The following is an 18,268-nucleotide window of genomic DNA, read 5'->3' as shown; positions in this document are numbered from 1 at the left end:
TACCATCTACATTTCTCTGACACCTTCATGAAAAAAATTTTTAAAAGTGTTATATACATTTGTTATCTCTATTTTACCTTATATCCCGTAACCTAATTAGGTTTCCAAGCTCACTGAAACTGGGGAGTAGGTCCCCAAAGACCTTCTTCATGTTGCCAAATCTGATGGATTCTTCACTGTTTTCAGCTTTACCTCTTCAGAAGACTAGACTTGGGTTACCACTTACTTCTTGGTCTTTATGACACCATGCTCTCCTGGTTTTCCTTCTACCTTTCTGTCTCCTCCTCAGTGTCTATTTCTGGCTCCACGTCTTCCACTCAATGCTCAGTCCTGGACTCTCTTCTTTTCTCTTTCTATGTTCTCTCCCTAAGTGATCTTATATATATTATATCCTGTAGCTTTAAATATTACCAAAACCCTGTTGACTCCCAACTTGGTATCTAACATTTCATCTTGGTTATCTAATTGGCATCTGCAACTTAACAACTTGATTCCCCCCCAAAACCTGAGAGTTATTCTTGACTTCTCTTTTACCTTGTCCCATCAATCTACTCCATTAAGTAAGTCCATTGAGTCTCTCTCCCAGCCTCCTATCCAAACCTCTTTCACTCCTTACATGGACTATTAAAACTGCCTCCTAAGTAGTCTCCCTGCTTCTGTTTTTGCCTTCAAGAATCTGTTCTCAAAAAAAAAAAATCCATTCTCATACAAGGTGATCTTTAATAAGTAATTCAGTTCATGTCACTTACATGCTAAGCTCTTCAACAGTTCCCTATGACACTTAAAATTTAAAACCCCTCTTAACCAGGGCCTATAAGACCCTATGTCATGTAGCCCCCATTTATTTTTTCCACTTTTTTCCCCCTTCCTCGCTTTGCTCCAACCATACTGGGCTTCATTCTGTTCCATCAACTTGCCAAGTTCTCTCTTCGAGGCCTTTGCTCTGACATTCCCTCTGCTTGGGATGCTTTTTCTCCTAATCATTTTGTGATTAGCTCTGTCTTATAATTCAAAGTTAATCTTAAATATCATTGCCTCAGAGAGGTTCTCTCCATCTAAAGCAGCCCTCCTCACCTCTACAAAGTTACTTTGTAGTTTATTACCCTATTCATTTCCGTAGCACTTGTCTCATTCAAATTATATTCTTTATTTGTTTACTGTCTCTGGCATGTAAGTTCCTTAAGGGCAGGTAACTTGTCTTTCCTGTCACTTCTATTTCCCCGGCATTTACAACAGTTTTTGACATATTGAAGGCACTCAATAAATATTGTTACATAAAAGGATGGAGCAATTGAATTATTAACTGTATTTGTATTTAGGTAATAGTGACAAATGCTAACAGAGGCTGACAACTCAGAAATGTTCATTTTGTTGGCAGAACATCATTCTGAGCTTTGTTTGGAAGTGAATCACCCAAATTAGAAAGGTTTGCTGTTATGAACTAATCATGCACAATATACTGTTCTGGTGGTATATAGTGTCCCTTTAACAATAAGTAGCTAATTGCTTGTTTGATAATTCTTTTTCTTTTTTAATTTTTTAAAACATTTATTTACTTATGAGAGAAAGAGAGAGAGACAGAGCCTGAGCAGGGGAGGGGCAGAGAGAGAGAGGGAGACAGAGAATCTGAAGCAAGCTCCAGGCTCTGAGCTGTCAGCACAGAGACCGATGCAGGGCTCAAACTCATGAACTATGAGATCATGGCCTGAGCCGAGGTCAGAGGCTTTATTGACTGAGCACCCAGGCGCTCCTGTTTGATAATTCTTATATGAAATTCATTAAAAAAGTAGTATTTTTACTTTTATCATATTAATTAGAAAGCTATTTAATAGAGTTATACTGTTTTTCTTTTTTGAGAGAGTGAGAGTGCACATGAGTGGGGGAAGGGAGAGGGAGAGAGAGAATCTTAAATTCTATTTTTAATTTAATTTTATATAAAAAATGTTTATTTATTTTGAGAAAGAGACAGAGCAAGAGCGAGCATGCATGCATGGGAGGGAGGGGCAGACAGAATCTCAAGCAGGCTCTGCACTGTCAGCATAGAGCCCAACGAAGGGCTCGATCCCAGGAACCACGAAATCATGGCCCAAGCCGAAGTCTAGGGTCAGATGCTTAACCAACTGAGCCACCCAGGCACCAGAGTTATACTGTTTTTCAGAAAGCCTCTAAGATAGGTGAATAGCTTTAGGCTGGTTTTCATTCTTTCCACTTAGCTGACAGTTCTACATCTTGATGTCAAGGTCCTTAAACATTTTATCTGAATGAATGTACTGTTTGAATTTAAGCCCAGATATTCTGCCTCTCAATCTTGGATTTTTTTAAAAAGATTTTTTTTCTGTTGTTACCAAATTACAGTTTTTATTTTAAAGGAACAAAATGGAAAAAGAATACATTTTATCATATAAAAGAGTTATCTATGTACCTCAAAACATTCTTCTCCTTTCAGAAGTTTATTGTATTTATAAAACACTATTCTTCCAAGACTCTTAGATTATGATTAGCTAAAATAACAGAAGAATTCTATCAATAGTAACAATTCTCACATCAATCTATCCAATAGGGTTCCATTACATATATCAGGCTCTTTATAACATGAAGTTCCAATAGAAAAAATATACAAGAATATAATTTCTAACAACGTAGACTTTGTGTATATTTCAAATTTCAGGTTGGTCTAAGTAAGTTGTTCTGGAGTTTTGTTTTTATTAAAACTAACAAACCACTGGATTAAAACTGCTTCCTTCAGTTAATACCCCCAAAGCAAGCCATCCTTTTCTTCTATGTAACAAATGGCCTTTGCTAATTAGATCTGTTTGTATGCTGGCCACATGTGGCAAAGTCCAGTCCTCCCCCAAAATAGTAACAACCTGCTCTGGATGGCAATCAAGTCGCAAATCTATTTTTGGCTTTAATGTTTGAAAGTCCAAATGTGAAATGCCATGGAACTGAACCTTAAATGGCATAAGTGCAGTCATCTGATAGGAAAGGACAGAATACAAGTATTTGGGGTACTCTAAAACACCTGTTTCTTTGTTCCAAAGGAAATAATGTTTCAGGCCTAGCAAGTGAATTTATAGCTAACTTGGACACACATAAAACCAAAATGAATCTCAGAACTGAAACAACAAGGGAGGAGGAGTGGCACAATATAATCTTAATTGTAGTCTCTTACATCACTCTACATTTCCTATTTTCTTAGTGTTTATGGTCTTTATTATGAATATCTTGGTTGTCTTACCTGTCTCTGAGTGTGTTGGGGCCTAGATAAGGGTACAGGTTTTCCTTAAGCTTTCCTTTGATGAGATGGTCCAGGGTCTCATGTAGGAAAGGTTGATGTTGAGTATACACATTTTCTACTCCCTAAGACAGGGAAAGATGGTTCTTATATCATTTTTGGGAAATGTGTAATATAAGAGTTAATAATACTCATCAGAAAAGGACATGCATTCAATAGGTTTTTCATGGGATAGATTCAAATAGGAATTTTAAAAGAATGCTATGGTTAAATCATTAAAAAATTTCTTTTCATCAATCAGAAATGTTCCAATCTCATAAAAATACTGTAATTTAAACCTAGCTATTAAAGAAGAATTTAAAAAATGGAATGGTTTAAATCCTTTATCATCTCTTCAGTGATTCTCATCCTTTTGTGAAAATGTTATATGACAGGTAGAGCAAATAAAAGGAAAACACGTTTTCCTTTCTAGAAACACTCAGGAAAACGGAAACACTTCAGGAAACCTAAGAAAGGCTTGCAGATTAAAACTAATTTGTTACCATCTTAAGAAAATGGTTTAGTATTTTTAAAAGATCTACAATTGTTTCCTTTATCTTTAACTTCGTTCAAAGAAAAGATACCAAACAAACCTTGAATTATAAACAAATGGAGTAAAATGGCCATGACTAACAGAACTGTCTGTCTTTTTACTCTTGGGTATTTCCTAGAAATATTTCGTTATTCCCTATTTGGCTGTTTGGTCCAATGCTGATGCTGCTCCAATACAGAAAGTATTTGAAGAAAAGGCTTTCAGGAGGATGTCTGCTTTAATTTCATTAAATTGATACAGTACTAAGTCAGCAACAATCCTGAAGTTGCTTTGAAGATTGTATTTATTCGCTCTCAGCTGTAGGGGCTTCAACGGTTTCTCCTTTAGGAAAGCCCAGAGGACATGCCATACCTTCAATCCTTTGAGGAACTGTTTGGTAATAGCCACAGCGTCTTTGGGGCTGAAGAGGTCACTTCCTCTGACCCGTTTACCGCCATATTCAACTATTGCAGACACAAGCTATAAGGAGAAAAAAGAGAAACTATCTCTTACTGCTGGGGGATGAGGAGACCCATTTCATAAGAAAATACCTTTATTAAGGAAATGAGGACATGAGAGGACAGAATTATACATTTTTGTTAAGTAAAACAGTATTAATTCTCCTCTGTCAGAGCTAAGAATGTTACTACCTATTTGGTGGGATTAACATACAGATTTGGTTACCTTTCGATACTTTTCAGAAACACCTTTATTCCTGAGGTCCATCATTAGTCCTGGCAGGCTGTTGCTGCTGTGTCGCTCATAATGTAGAGCATAAAGCATCACTAGGCGGGCAGCGTCAAACTCTGTCACTTTGGGGTTCTGCAGGAGCCTCTTTACATTCTGAAAAAAGAGAGAGCTGACATTTATCTCCCCTTCACTTGAGTCAGGTGTAATATCTTAGATCTAATAACTATTGAATGGCAGTGATGCATCTGAGTTTATGACTAAGATTACCACTATGGCAATGTACAGGTCTAGGTTCTGCCATTGTTTCAACTACAGAAAATTAAATGCCTTTGCCTAAGATATGAAGCAAATAAGAAAAAAATTCCCACTGTAATTGCTTTAGGACAATAGTGAATTGAACAATGGATGGTTCTTCCTTTCTTTCCTTTGATGAGTTGATCTGTGGTCTCAGGTAGGAAGGGTTGCAGTTTCCTTGCTGAAACAAGGAACACACATTACTTGTACCATTTCAGTCAATACAGCTCACAAAGGAACTGACCCGGTGACTTGAACAAGTATGGCCTAGTGTTAGTGATTGACCAGTGACATGGAGATGACTAGGGGGACTGGGCTTAATCTCCAAGCCCAGATGAACGCTATATCTCAACATGGCTTTCAGATATACAAGTATGTAGAGCACGGGATCTTTAAATGGAACACTTAGGATTTTAAGAGGGCAGGTACTGACAGACAGCAAAGGGAGCTCAACAAAGTCATTTAGGTTTTGCTGATGCTCACATTAAGGGACTTCCCTATAGTATCTATTTATATTTATTATGCAGCAGAATAAGTTAATCCAGGCCGATAAATACTTTGTGATCTCCCTCTAAGCATAAGGCACTATGCCAGGCACTGGAGGGGATACAGAGCTAGACCCAGTTTCTGTCCTCAGTGAGTTCAGACAAGGAGGTGGAGGGGAATGAAACACTTATAGTCTATTCTGCTATGGAGCATTTTCTTGAAAGCACCTTAACTCTATGAGATCATTGAAATATGGGAATAGTGTCAGTTTAACACAGAGGGCATATTGCTTTATGGGTAGTTTTTTGAGTGTTTTAATATTAAGAAAGGAATAGGGACAAGTTTCCTCTTTAAAGACACTATGTTATCCAAGGGATACAGGAGTACTGATGCATAGGGCCACTTGTACCCCAATGTTCACAGCAGCACTCTCAACAATAGCCAAATTATGGAAAGAGCCTAAATGTCCATCAACTGATGAATGGATAAAGAAATTGTGGTTTATATACACAATGGATTATGTGGCAATGAGAAAAAATGAAATATGGCCTTTTGTAGCAACGTGGATGGAACTGGAGAGTGTGATGCTAAGTGAAATAAGCCATACAGAGAAAGACAGATACTCTATGGTTTCACTCTTATGTGGATCCTGAGAAACTTAACAGGAACCCATGGGGGAGGGGAAGGAAAAAAAAAAAAAAAGAGGTTAGAATGGGAGAAAGCCAAAGCATAAGAGACTGTTAAAAACTGAGAACAAACTGAGGGTTGATGGGGGGTGGGAGGGAGGAGAGGGTGGGTGATGGGTATTGAGGAGGGCACCTTTTGGGATGAGTACTGGGTGTTGTATGGAAACCAATTTGTCAATAAATTTCATAAAAAAAAAAATAAAGACACTATGTTAAGAAAAGGATGTAAATCCTACACAAGTGTTTTCTGCAAGAAGTAGCTGGTTTGTAGCTTTAAGACTGCTGTACATTCCACTGTATTAAGCTATCTGGGGAAAGGGCAAGCGCAAATGAAAAGGATGCAAAGATATTTCTCTGAGTTAAAAAGCAAACAAAACAACAGCCCCAAACTGACAGATATCCTCATATTATATTTTTAATTTTGGTTCAACTAGTTTGTATGAGAAACAAAAGTTTTTGTAACCTTACGTCGTGAAGACTAAATCATGAACCCCAGGAATAAGGAAAGCTACAAAGGATGGGCTGAGTGTATTTATAGGTGCAAATGCCTGTGGAGATTTAATCGTGCTAATATTTTTATTAGGATTGTTATTGTTTTTATTAGGGCTTTGATTACAAAGTTATATAGATTTTTTTAGTTGTGCAGATTTTAAGTGACCTGCTTATAACCCTATTTTCCCAGAACACTTGGTTATTTTTATTTTTTTAAGTTTATTTTTGAGAGAGAGAGAGAGAGAGAGAGAGAGAGAGAGAGAGAGAGAGAAAGTGTGAGTAGGGGAGGGACAGAGTGAGAGGAGAGAGGGAATCCGAAGCAGGTTCTGTGCTGGCAGTGCAGAGCCTGATGTGGGGCTTGATCCCATGAACTGTGAGATCATGATCTGAACCAAAATCAAGTGTTGGACACTTAACTGACTGAGCCGCTCAGGTGCCCCAACTGGTTTATTTTTAGTACATGATTTTGCACAGTGGGAGGTTTTTCTGTTAATACAGAAACAGATATAAAAAGCAAAACAAGAAACAGAAACTGAGAATCAGCACAGTGGGGGGGGGGGGGGGGGAAGGGGACACAAAGTGACGAAAAGTACATCTGCTTGCTGAAAAATCAAGAAAGACTTCATGAAGGAGGTGACATTTGCCAAAGGCCTTAAACAATCAGTAAGTGTTGGAATTAGTCTGAGAGACTAAAAGAGGAGATGCTCTTAATGGGAATAAGGAAATCAGAGAAAGAAATGGGTTGGGTTGAAAATCTGGCAAAAGCCTTGATGGACACTGGGTTCTGAGGACATAGCAACATCCAAATGGAACTTTACAAACTTATGAGATGCTTTCACATACCTTATCTTTTTAATACTTCACAACAACCAGGTCTAATGTTTAAGAACTCTTCTGTTCACACCAAAGAGGGACTGTGATGACACGGGGGATCTCCCAGGTGTCTCCCAAGTAGAATGTTCTCTGGGGAGGATCCCTATTGTTGCTTTTCTGTGTGAAGATTTCACTAGCATCATCTTCAAGGGATCAAAAGGGAAGAAATTTCTCTTCTGCAGACTTAAACCCTGCAGCCATTAAGAATTTCCTTGCTTTTTTTTTTTTTCTTTTGTGGTACCCTTTCCAGAGCTGTCACAGAATACAGACTACTTAGAATATCTGTTCAAATTTGCCACTAGTTTCTACCATACTACGAAGACATTTCAGAGTACAAATTACCATCAAGTAAGAATAGCCAATTTCATATGTATCTCAATCAACTTAGCATAAGCTTAAAACATCCATCTGCGATCTCTGTTGTCACTTTTCTCATAGGCCAATGTTTCACTCTGTGCCTTTGCAGTCACTGTCTTTTTACCTTAAATCTTCTTAATTTATATACCCTTCAGCAAATCTGAGACACTCAAGTAACTATAAAACCACAGAACTGGTACGGGACAGAGACTGCAGCAATCAGCCTGTACCCTTCCCACTTGCTCCCTTTCTAATTACTTTCACTTGCATCCTGACTCTTGGCTCTTTCCCATTAAAGAATCCACTTCTCTTCCCTGAGATCTGGTGCTGGTATTTAGAGTTCCTGGCTTGACTCTTAGTTCTCCCTTGAGGACATGGGCCAGAATCTGATGCAGGATGACTTGAGTAGACTACTTTGTTTACTTTTGAGCCCTTAGGATGCAACCCATGACTCAGGTCAGTGTTCCAGCTAGACTTATCTATTTCCTCATGAGAAGAAACCTGTAGGTACAGCTCTTTCCTCTCTTTCAGCTGTGTAAGTCCTTGAAGAAGCAGGGCCTTTTTGTCTGCCTGGATCCCAGGTTACCCTTTGACTTAATTTTGAACTATTTCACTCATGGCTACTTGACTCATCAACTTGACTGACAGTGGCATACACTATACTGAGATTCCAGGGTACTAACCAGAGAAGAGGAGAAAACATTCTGAGAGACTTCTAATTACATAGAAGGTTATCTGCTACATGGTGGTATTTATATGCTGGAAATATGAGTGAATTACATAATGAACTTCTGGTTTCTCTTTTCTTATTAAATTTTCCATAAGTCTTGAGACTTTCAAGAGAGAAAAGTATACATCACATAATAACAATGGCTGAGTAACGAGAGAAACAGAAAACTATTGTCCCCTTAAGAAGACAGGATTCAAACATAAAATTCACTGAATTCTAACATTCATACAGGTTTAATGAAGGAATAGGAAAAGAAAAGCAAAAGCACTATCTCTGAAGGTCAAGTTTCAAAAAGTAGCTAATGTTCACTCAAAAAAAATCAATTAAAAAACAATTCTTCTTTTCTGATATTTAAAGATCCTTCCCATTGTTTGGGGCTACTTTTCCATTTTCTTCCACCAAAACTAGGATGACATAACACAATGAGAAAAGTTTTTTATAATGGCATAGCTACATGTTAAACCACTGTACAAATCACAGATGAAGTCAACAACTAAAAATAGTCCTTAATTTCTGCTTCAATTTAACCGAAAGAGTAAGAACTCTACCTTGTTATCTCTTTTTTCATCTTAAATCTACTCAATTTCTATACTTTTCAGCAAATCTGAGATACTCAAGTAACTATAAAACTACAAAACTGTAGTAAAATTGTCAATGAATACCATTATAAGCCAGCAGATTAGAATGGCAAGATGAAATTGGCAGAAGCCTTCAACATGCTGATATGATAAAAAAAAAAAAAAATCAGTCTAATCTGTTTGAGAGAACAGTGTTGTGGACTATCCAGGAAAAATGATAGAAAGTAGGCAGGACCCAATTCTAGTGATTGGTAATACATCTGAGTCAGTATTCTTTTTCTTAATATCTAGTCAATATAAAAATTAGCTTTTGCTGTTCCACAGTTTCTGAAACACTAGTTAAATGTTGGTTTATACAGAAAAAGATCATTTTTATTCTTAATTGGTGAAAGTAAAATTGTCACCTCAAGGTGTTCCAAACAATTTTCTTATGATTTTAATGAGAAGCAGAAAAACCCTTCTGCAATCAGGGAGAGATCTGAGGTGATGAGTAGACTAGAAAACATGTCCTGGATACCACAAAGAAAATAGAATGTGTCATCAGATAATACTGATAATCATGACAGTTACTACTTACTAAATGTTGTAAGTACCAGGTACAATATTAAGTGCTTTATATGTACTAGCTCACTGAACCCTCAGAAAAATCTTTAAAGTAAGCACTGTGATTTTTTCCTCAGTTTACAGACAAAAAGACTAAGCCTTAGAGTGGTTATCATTTTCAAACCCAAGCCATCAAAGTCCTAAGCTCTTAGCCACTACTCTATACTGCTTCAAACAGAACTGTCCTCTTCATATTTCTAACAAGCATTTATTGAGCCTTTATACCAGTAATAGGATGATCTGAGATCTCTTACCCAAGGTCAGGAAAGAAGGATATAAAATAGTTCCTCCTTCTTTTTTTTTTTTTTTAATTTTTTTAACGTTTATTTATTATGGAGAGATAGACACAGAGCACAAGCAGGGGAGGGGTAGAGAGAGGGAGAGACATAGAATTCGAAGTAGGTACCAGGCTCTGAGCTGTCAGCACAGAGCCCGACGTGGGTCTTGATCTCACAAACTGCAAGATCATGACCCAAGCCAAAGTTGGTCGCCCAACCAATTGAGCCATCCAGGTGCCCTGACTAGTTCCTCCTTCTAAATGAAAGCTATGATATGAGACATGGAGTTGGAGGACTGCTTACTTTCTGAAGATGTTTCTCTTCATGGCATGAAAATAAATCTTTCTCACTAATCAAATGAGTCTTTACTGAGGCTATGGATATGTTTCAATGATGTACATTACAGTTTGGTTCCAGTGAAAATTCTTCTAAATCAAATTTTTGTTAGCCTGTAGGATAACTGGTTAGAAGTGGAAGCAATTTATAGATTAATTTTTAGCAATATATGAATTTTTTTCCTTCACTATGATATAGTTACTATTCAATAAAGCAAACCCCATTCTACTCAAAAACCTCAATTCATTGCTTCATGATGTATTATCGTCCAAGGTCAAGCCAAGGAATGCTATAACCCATCTAGGGGTCAGGCCCCTGGCATCTACTCATTACCAAACAAAAGCTCCCTTCATAGACTATTTAAATCATGTTGCCAAAGAAATCTTTTATGGTGGAGGAGTCCAAATCAATTGCTCACTGTAAAACCCTAACAACATGGGCAAGAAAACCTTCAAAGGATAACTTTTTAAGATATAAAGTGGACCACAAATGGAATTCATATTTTAAAGTATCTATTTTTATCTCTTAAAGTGAACAAGAAATAAGATTTCAGGCAAGGAATTATAGTAACCTTGTCCAACTGCTTTCCATATGGTAGAGAGATACAAATAAAGATACTAAAACTGGCTAGTGATTAAGTTTGGTTCTATTGTTTCAAAGAGAAAAATAAAATGATAAAGAAACAGAAGGAAATTTATTTATTAATTTTTTTTTTTAATTTGAGAGAGAGCATGCATGAGTGGGGGGAGGGGCAGAGGGGAAAGGGGGGAGAGAGAGAGAGAAAGAGAGAGAAAGAGAGAGAGAGAGAGAGAGAGAGAGAGAGAGAGAGAGAATGTTAAGCAGGCTCCATGCTCAGCATGGAATCCAACACTGGGCTCAATCCCATGACCCTAGCTGAAGTCAAGATCATGAAGTCAAGATCATGACCTGAGCTGAAGTCAAGAGTTGGACACTCAACCAATTGAGCTACTCAGGTGCCCCAAGAAACAGAAGGAAATTTAAATTTAATTACAGGACAAAATTTTGTTTTTATTTAATGAGAGAAGAAAATTCATTTTATTGAGAAAAATAAAAAGTTTTCATAGGAATACTTCTATTAGACCCACAAAACAACTGTGAAGTATTATTAGTAGTATTGCTTAAAGTAAAGAAGTTGGTCAAGTTAAATAGATTGTGATACATCTTTATGAAGGAATACTGTTTAGTGATTAAAAAGAGAATGAGGGGAGCCTGGGTGGCTCAGTCGGTTGGGCGGCCGACTTCGGTTCAGGTCATGATCTAGCGGTCTGTGGGTTCGAGCCCCGCATCAGGCTCTGTGCTGACAGCTCAGAGCCTGGAACCTGTTTTGGATTCTGTGTCTCCCTCTCTCTGACCCTCCCCCGTTCATGCTCTGTCTCTCTCTGTCTCAAAAATAAATAAACGTTAAAAAAAATTTTTTTTAATAAATAAATAAAAAGAGAATGAGTCTCCAAGATACGTGGTTAAGTGAAAAAGTAAAATGCAAAACTATGTGTACAGTATGATATCATTTGAATTTAACAAAGAGAGAGATACACTCACTCATGCAGACTTGCATCCACAGAACAACTGTAAGGGTGTATGTGAGGCTGGTAACTGACTCAGTTTTTACTACACTCCTTTTGGTGAACCAAGTACTTATATTATCTATTTAAGAATTAGAATTTAATACAATTTAAAAAATAATAAAGCCAGCCTAAAAGTTCTTTGAAAAGATTTAAGGGATAAAATTCAAAGTGATGACGGAAGTACTTTTCATAAATATAAAGCAAATAGCATCATTATGATTTTCAAAATGATGGTGTTTTCAGAGGAAATCTTAATAAACACTAAAAAGTAACAACTATAAATCCCAGTAAAGACTTTGCTATAACTAAAGCAACCACAGGTGGATGGATTTCTTTGTTCTGGTTGTACCATATGTTTAAAACATGCTTAGAGAAGAAGAAACAACATTTACAAAGCACCTATCATATGTGAAGGATTTTGCATATCTCACTGAATCCTGGTACAAATCTAAAAGTTTCAAATCTTTATCCCTGAGGCTTGGGAAAAATAAGTAATTTCCTCAAAAAAAACCCTCTGGTATGTAGAGACAGAATAAAAGCCAGGATGGTCTGGCTCCAAAGCCTGTGTTGTTTCCATTATACCACACTGGCTTTATTTTATAAAGTTGAATTGCAGCCGGGAAAGAGAGAGACTAAGTTATAGAATACAGGGCCCTATAAATAAGGAAATGTACTTCTTATGGGGAGTGCCTTAGAAATGGCCATCTCCCTAAGGACTCTCATTCCCAAGTGACTTATTGCCAGTGATACCACATTGTCATTTCTCAGGAGCCTTGGAATTATTGGATTAGTTCTGTCTTGTTATCCTTACATCCAATCTGTCGCTAAATTGTTGTTTTGTCCCTTTGAATTGTCTCTCAGATTTGCCCTTACTGTACATTTTTAGTACTATCACTATGAGTCTACCACCCTAACTTGTTTTTTTTTTTTTTACCTCCAAAGCATCCTTACTAGATTAAATTTCCTAAAATACTGCTTTCATCATATCGACTTTCTACAAATGACCCCACAATGGATGTCTTTGCTTATCTCAGCAAGTGCAAATTCCTCTTACAGGCTTCTTCATAAACTGGTTCCTGTGTACCAATCCAATTTTATCTCCTATTTCTCTTCCACACCCACTCTCACACTGCTTATTACTTTTTTGCATACTTCTGCATCTTTGCTTTTCTGTTAACCCTGAATGAAATCCTCCTCCAGATTCTGTTCATTCTTGATGGTCCATCTTAATATCATCTTCTCTAAGGAACTGTTCTCAATAACCTCAATCTTATTATAGTCAGCATCACAATTTTGACTTAATTAAATATTACCTTAAAACACTAAGCGTTTCTTGTGTTTTAGTTTTGTCCCTTCAACAATGCTGCAAATTTCTTAAGGCCAGGGTCTGATTATGTCCCTTTTCTTCTAAAATCCTCTGGTAACTCTCAACATTTTAAGATTAAAGCCCCATCTCCTTTCAGTGGCCATAATTGGGCCCCAGTCTTTCTGGCTTATCTAAGACCACTCCTCATCTTGTACCTTGCACTAGCTACATTGAATTATTCTCTGTTCCCTTAACCCACCCCCCCTCGCCCCCCGCCATCTCCATGCCTGCATTATCTCTGCTAAGAATTTCCCCTCTTGTCTCTGGTTGGTACACTTCTACTCTGTTTGGTGCACTCCTACTTATTTGTCCAGACCCAATCTAATGTCATCTTCTTTAAGAAGCCTCATCCTTAGGGAAAACAGTTGTCCTTCCTCTGTATTTCCATATCCTTTTGTAAATACCTTTAGTATAACAGCACTTATCATATGGTAATTCCTGGTTTAAATTTCCTTCTCCCCTACTATCATGTGAGCTCTTTGAGGAAAAGTATGGTATCTTTTTCCTCTTCGTACCTCTGGATCCTTATAGCACTATGTACACGCAGCAGGCATTCACATGTTTATGGACTGAAGAGCAAGTGTTCAATAATAAAAAACTTAGATAATACATTTTAATATATATTGCATCTTTAAATCTTCCTTACAACATTGTGAGATAAATATCATTTACAGATGAGGAAACTGGCTCAGAAAATAAGCCAACGGCTCCAGGTCACAAAGCCAGTAAGTGGCAAATGGCCAAAATCCAGATCTTCTGATTTTGGTCTAGAATTCTTTCTAGTAGCCTAGGATGCCCTCCTAAATACTCATTAACTGCCTGAACCCTCTGCTACTGCACATTATTCTTCTCCTGTGGCTCTTGTATCTAAAATCAAATTAATCTGTGTTCTTGTCTCAACTCCTTGTTAGACAATAAATTCCACGTTAGTGAAGAAGGATTACTTTTGCCTTTGTACCTCTTGTTCTGCCTGGCACAGTGCCTTACACACAGTAGGTGCTCATCAAATTGGACTGAATAGATACCTGGAGAGCACTAGAATGGTCATTCTGACAGGCCAGTTCTTGCTCAACTTCTGAAACCTCCAGCAGATTCCGCTCACTGACCAACCGAGAGAGCTCTCCAACCACTGTCACATGCTTTGATACCGTCCCAGACATCTTCTTAAACTGTGGGTAATTCTCAACAAATGCCTGCCATGGGAAAGACATCAATTGGGGGTTCTGTTATTTGACTGAGGATAGATATGTATGAAGAAGGGAAAAAATAAGCAGGAATTGTTCTGCCCAGACTAAGGCATCTACCAATCACATGGTATTTTGTTTATGCTTAAGAAGTTAAGAACTGGTATATGTCAATACACTGACTCTTTAAATAGTCCAAATGTGACTGAAGAATGGAAAAAAGTACATGGCTTGTTATGAAGTTTTCACTATACTGTTTCCTAAAGAGAAATAGTACAGAAAATTATTTCAAACCAAACAAATGAATGTAGGCAGAAATCAGACTGAGAATATTCTAGAAATATTGCTTACATGAATAGTTCCAAAGTCTTGCATGTTAGTCATCCATGAACATGTTCAATTTACCTTCATGTCTGCTATTGATTCTAGTTTTTGCTGTTCTTTTGGTTTCTTCTTCTGAAAGTCTTCCATGAGATTCTTTATATTGCTACCAATCTCAGCAAAGTTCAGGTACATATTCTGTGAAAAGGAAGTTGGAAACAGTTCCAGCAATGAGTCTGACTTCCAGATCATTTAAAAGAAGTGAGAAATGGAAACCAATTTGACAATAAATTTCATATATTGAAAAATAAATAAATAAATAAAATAAAATAAAATAAAAGAAGTGAGAAAGAATCCCAAAGACAGAATTGAAAGGCAAGAAAATTCCATTGTAATGACCAAATCTGGACACTGGCCAGGACACGGGTGATGAATGCCATTACTATTCTCACAAAGGGCTACAGAAGGGAAGGAAGTAAATAAATCGGGTTCTAATTCTGAGAGTATAAAACTAAATATGTGATTTCTATGGGAAAAAAATTGTTAAAGGGTCAGAATCCAAATCTTCTGCCTTCTCTTGAGATGCAGTTCATCTACAGGATGCCTCAACAACCTTCCCCATGAAATCCCATACCTGTTTTCATTCGAACAAGTCAACACCAGCCTTCTTACATAAAAATTAACCTACATTAGTCAACACCGGCCTTCTTACAGAAAAATAATGAAAAACAATGAAAAAAAATTTTAACCTACATTAGCATAGAATTCATCATTTTCAGCAGATAGGACCACCTCTCTTAAGTCTTTACTGATCCCCGGCACTCTGGAAAGATCAATCCGATTGTTGTTTATGCCCAGTAGTTCATGGACCATGGCCTGATATGTCCACTAAACGAAGAAGTAGGACAGAAAAATTGGTAACTGGTAAAACATGGAAATAGCAAATGTTCAGGAAAACAAATAAAAACTGGTAACATTCTTAGCAACTAGTCTTCTTTACACAGAGGCTCTTTATTTAGTTCAAGTTTTATTAATACTTTGTGTTATACTAAGCATTAAGACTTACTGTAGTTGGTTAAACTAAAAGTCAAAATACTTTTAGAGTTTACACTTTTGGAAGAGGGGCAGCGAGATTAATATTCCTGATAGAAAGAAAACAAATTAGATCTATCATTAGCTCTACTTTTTGCCCGTGAATTAAGAGTATATTTTTGGCTTCACAGATAGGGCTATATTGGTACTGCAGTTACAAGCTGTACCATTTCCTGTACGCTTCTGTGGTTTTCTGCAGCATGAGAAGTGTGTTCTTGCAGATCTGAGTGGTGCTATATTTATCCTGGGAACACTAATATTATCAGAAAAAAACCTTGTAAGTTGATCAAAACACACATATTCAGAAGCTTGCCTCTGTATCCATTTTATTTCCTATTTTTCCTTAACATGAATTGTGAAGAAGGATTGGTTTCCATTCTTACAAAATGTGAACTTATTTGGCAAAAATGGAAAGGAGAAACTCCAAATTTTGCCTTCTCACCATTTATGGAGAATGGGTTACTTTTAGTCCTAGGTCCTTTAGAGAAAACTAAGTATTTTCCAGCCAATTACTCTCTAACTCTAGAATCTAAATGCTAGAAAGATTTATACATTTCATCTTAAACAATATAGATCTATTAAGAAAGAACTTAAGAGGTTATAAAAGAAGGTGCTTAATTTCTGAAAATATTTGCCAAATGAATCCTTAAAAAAGCAAGTTTCATTGGGGTATGTAAATTCAGTACAACAAAATGTTTATGCTTCCATAGGCAGCATCCTGTGCATGCGTCTACCATTAGCACTTACTCTATAATTAAAATTATCAGTTGGAGCACCTGGGTGGCTCAGTCGGTTAAGTGTCCTGAGCTGTAGGTTAAAATAAAGTTGGGCCTATATTGTCAAGGCTCTTAGACGCCAAGTTCAGGAGTCTGTATTTAAGCCAGTAGGCAAATGGGAAGCAATGAAGATTTTTGAGTCAAGAGTAAAAAGATCAGAACTGTGCTTTAGGAAAATAATTTAAGGGACGCCTGGGTGGCTCAGTTGGTTAAGCATCCAATTCTTGATTTCGGCTCAGGTCATGATCTTACTGTTTTGTTGGTTCAAGCCCTGCATTGGACTCCGTGCTGGCCGTGTGGAGCCTGCTTGGGATTCTCTCCCTTCCTCTGCCCCTTCCCCACTTGTGCTCGCTAGCGCACGTGCTCTCTCTCTACATATAAATAAATAAATAAATAAATAAATAAATAAATAAAGTAATTTAACAACGCTGTGGAATATATTAGAGTGGGAAGAAATTAAAAGTGGAGAATCAAGCCCCTTCTGTTTCAGCAATCTTGGAGCCTGTGAAGGCCTGCTGGGAACAGGATTCCTAAAATGACAAATATGCCTGGAAGGCTATGGTCCAATGCCATTTTTGCTGACCATAAGCAGGGTCTCCAGAACCAGAGGGAGCATACAGCTCTTCTTAAAACTGAAGGTGTTTATGCTCAGAATGAAACTGAATTCTATCTAGGCAAGAGATGTACTTATGTGTACCAAGAAAAGAACAACACAGTGACTCCTGGTGGCGAAACGAAGAAAACCAGAGTAATCTAGGAAAAGGCAGCTCCTATTCAAGGAAACAGCAGCATGGTTCATGTCAATTCCAAAGCAACCTACCTGCTAAGGCCATTGGACACAGAATCCATGTGATTCTGTATCCTCAAGGACTTAAACTTACTGAAAAGTAAATAAATAAAAGTGTATATCTGTTTTCTTATAAAAAAGGAAAATAAGAAATAAGAGTGAGGAATCAAGTAGATGACTATTTCAGTAATCTTATAAAAGATTAAGGGTTTATGACAAGGTGACACAGCAGTATGAATGGGAAATTGCAGACAGACACTGGAAAAGTAGAATCTACAGAACCTAGAAGTTGCCTTGATTAGAGGTGAAGGTGGTGGTAGAAAGGGACAGAAAGGATAAAGCAGAAGAAAGAATCGAAGATGACCGTGGTTGATACCAAAATAATAGGAAATACAAGGCAAAAAAAAGAAAAGCTGAAAATAAGGAGGAGAATACGTGGATGACATTGTTCATTTCCACATTGGCATTTTGATGAATACCACATGAAATTGTACTTGTATTATGCTAATAAAGGGTTCTGCACCTGGTTTAGCAATGGGGTGATGGCATCATCGCAACGATCTAAAATAAGCAGCAACGGAGGAACCTCAGTCCGCCGGAATTCAAACAGTTCATATTCTTTAGTTATTACTTGCTGTGGATGAGACAGAAAGATGATTTGGTCAACCAATTAGTTACAGACAGAGATGATATAAACATAAAATTAATACATAAAATACACATTTAACAACAGTTCTTTGCATCTTCATAGGCTTTCCAGAAAAGGATTCAAAAGCTTGACAACGTCTGGTAGCGTCCTGTTTAAGAGGTTAGTATTTAAAACTCTATTTTACCAATGGCTTAACTGGATCAAAATAGGTTAAATAGCTTGCAAATTTTTTTTGAGTTAAGCCTAGAATCTCAGCTCTAATTTGTTGCTTTTGGTTTTTTATTACAAATATCTACCT

At 37.2% G+C, this 18,268-nt stretch overlaps 1 protein-coding gene across 2 annotated transcripts in view; it reads right to left on the bottom strand.

The window, feature by feature from the left end:
- VPS45 (vacuolar protein sorting 45 homolog) overlaps positions 1–18,268 on the bottom strand; it is a 68,487-nt gene that overhangs the window by 40,167 nt on the left and 10,052 nt on the right. For both annotated transcript variants that reach the window (XM_043576115.1, XM_043576116.1), the window contains exons 7-13: positions 17,845–17,955; positions 15,420–15,554; positions 14,751–14,864; positions 14,187–14,354; positions 4,491–4,649; positions 4,179–4,286; positions 3,239–3,360 (exon numbers count right to left, since the gene is read on the bottom strand). In XM_043576115.1, coding sequence (XP_043432050.1) covers positions 3,239–3,360; positions 4,179–4,286; positions 4,491–4,649; positions 14,187–14,354; positions 14,751–14,864; positions 15,420–15,554; positions 17,845–17,955 — 917 coding nt within the window. The remainder of the gene's footprint in view (positions 1–3,238; positions 3,361–4,178; positions 4,287–4,490; positions 4,650–14,186; positions 14,355–14,750; positions 14,865–15,419; positions 15,555–17,844; positions 17,956–18,268) is intronic.

Source organism: Prionailurus bengalensis, chromosome C1 (genome assembly GCF_016509475.1).
Source record: "Prionailurus bengalensis isolate Pbe53 chromosome C1, Fcat_Pben_1.1_paternal_pri, whole genome shotgun sequence".
In the NCBI taxonomy this organism is placed as follows: domain Eukaryota; kingdom Metazoa; phylum Chordata; class Mammalia; order Carnivora; family Felidae; genus Prionailurus; species Prionailurus bengalensis.
The sequence above is the reverse complement of the archived record's forward strand: the minus strand, read 5'-3'. Positions and strand labels throughout refer to the sequence as shown.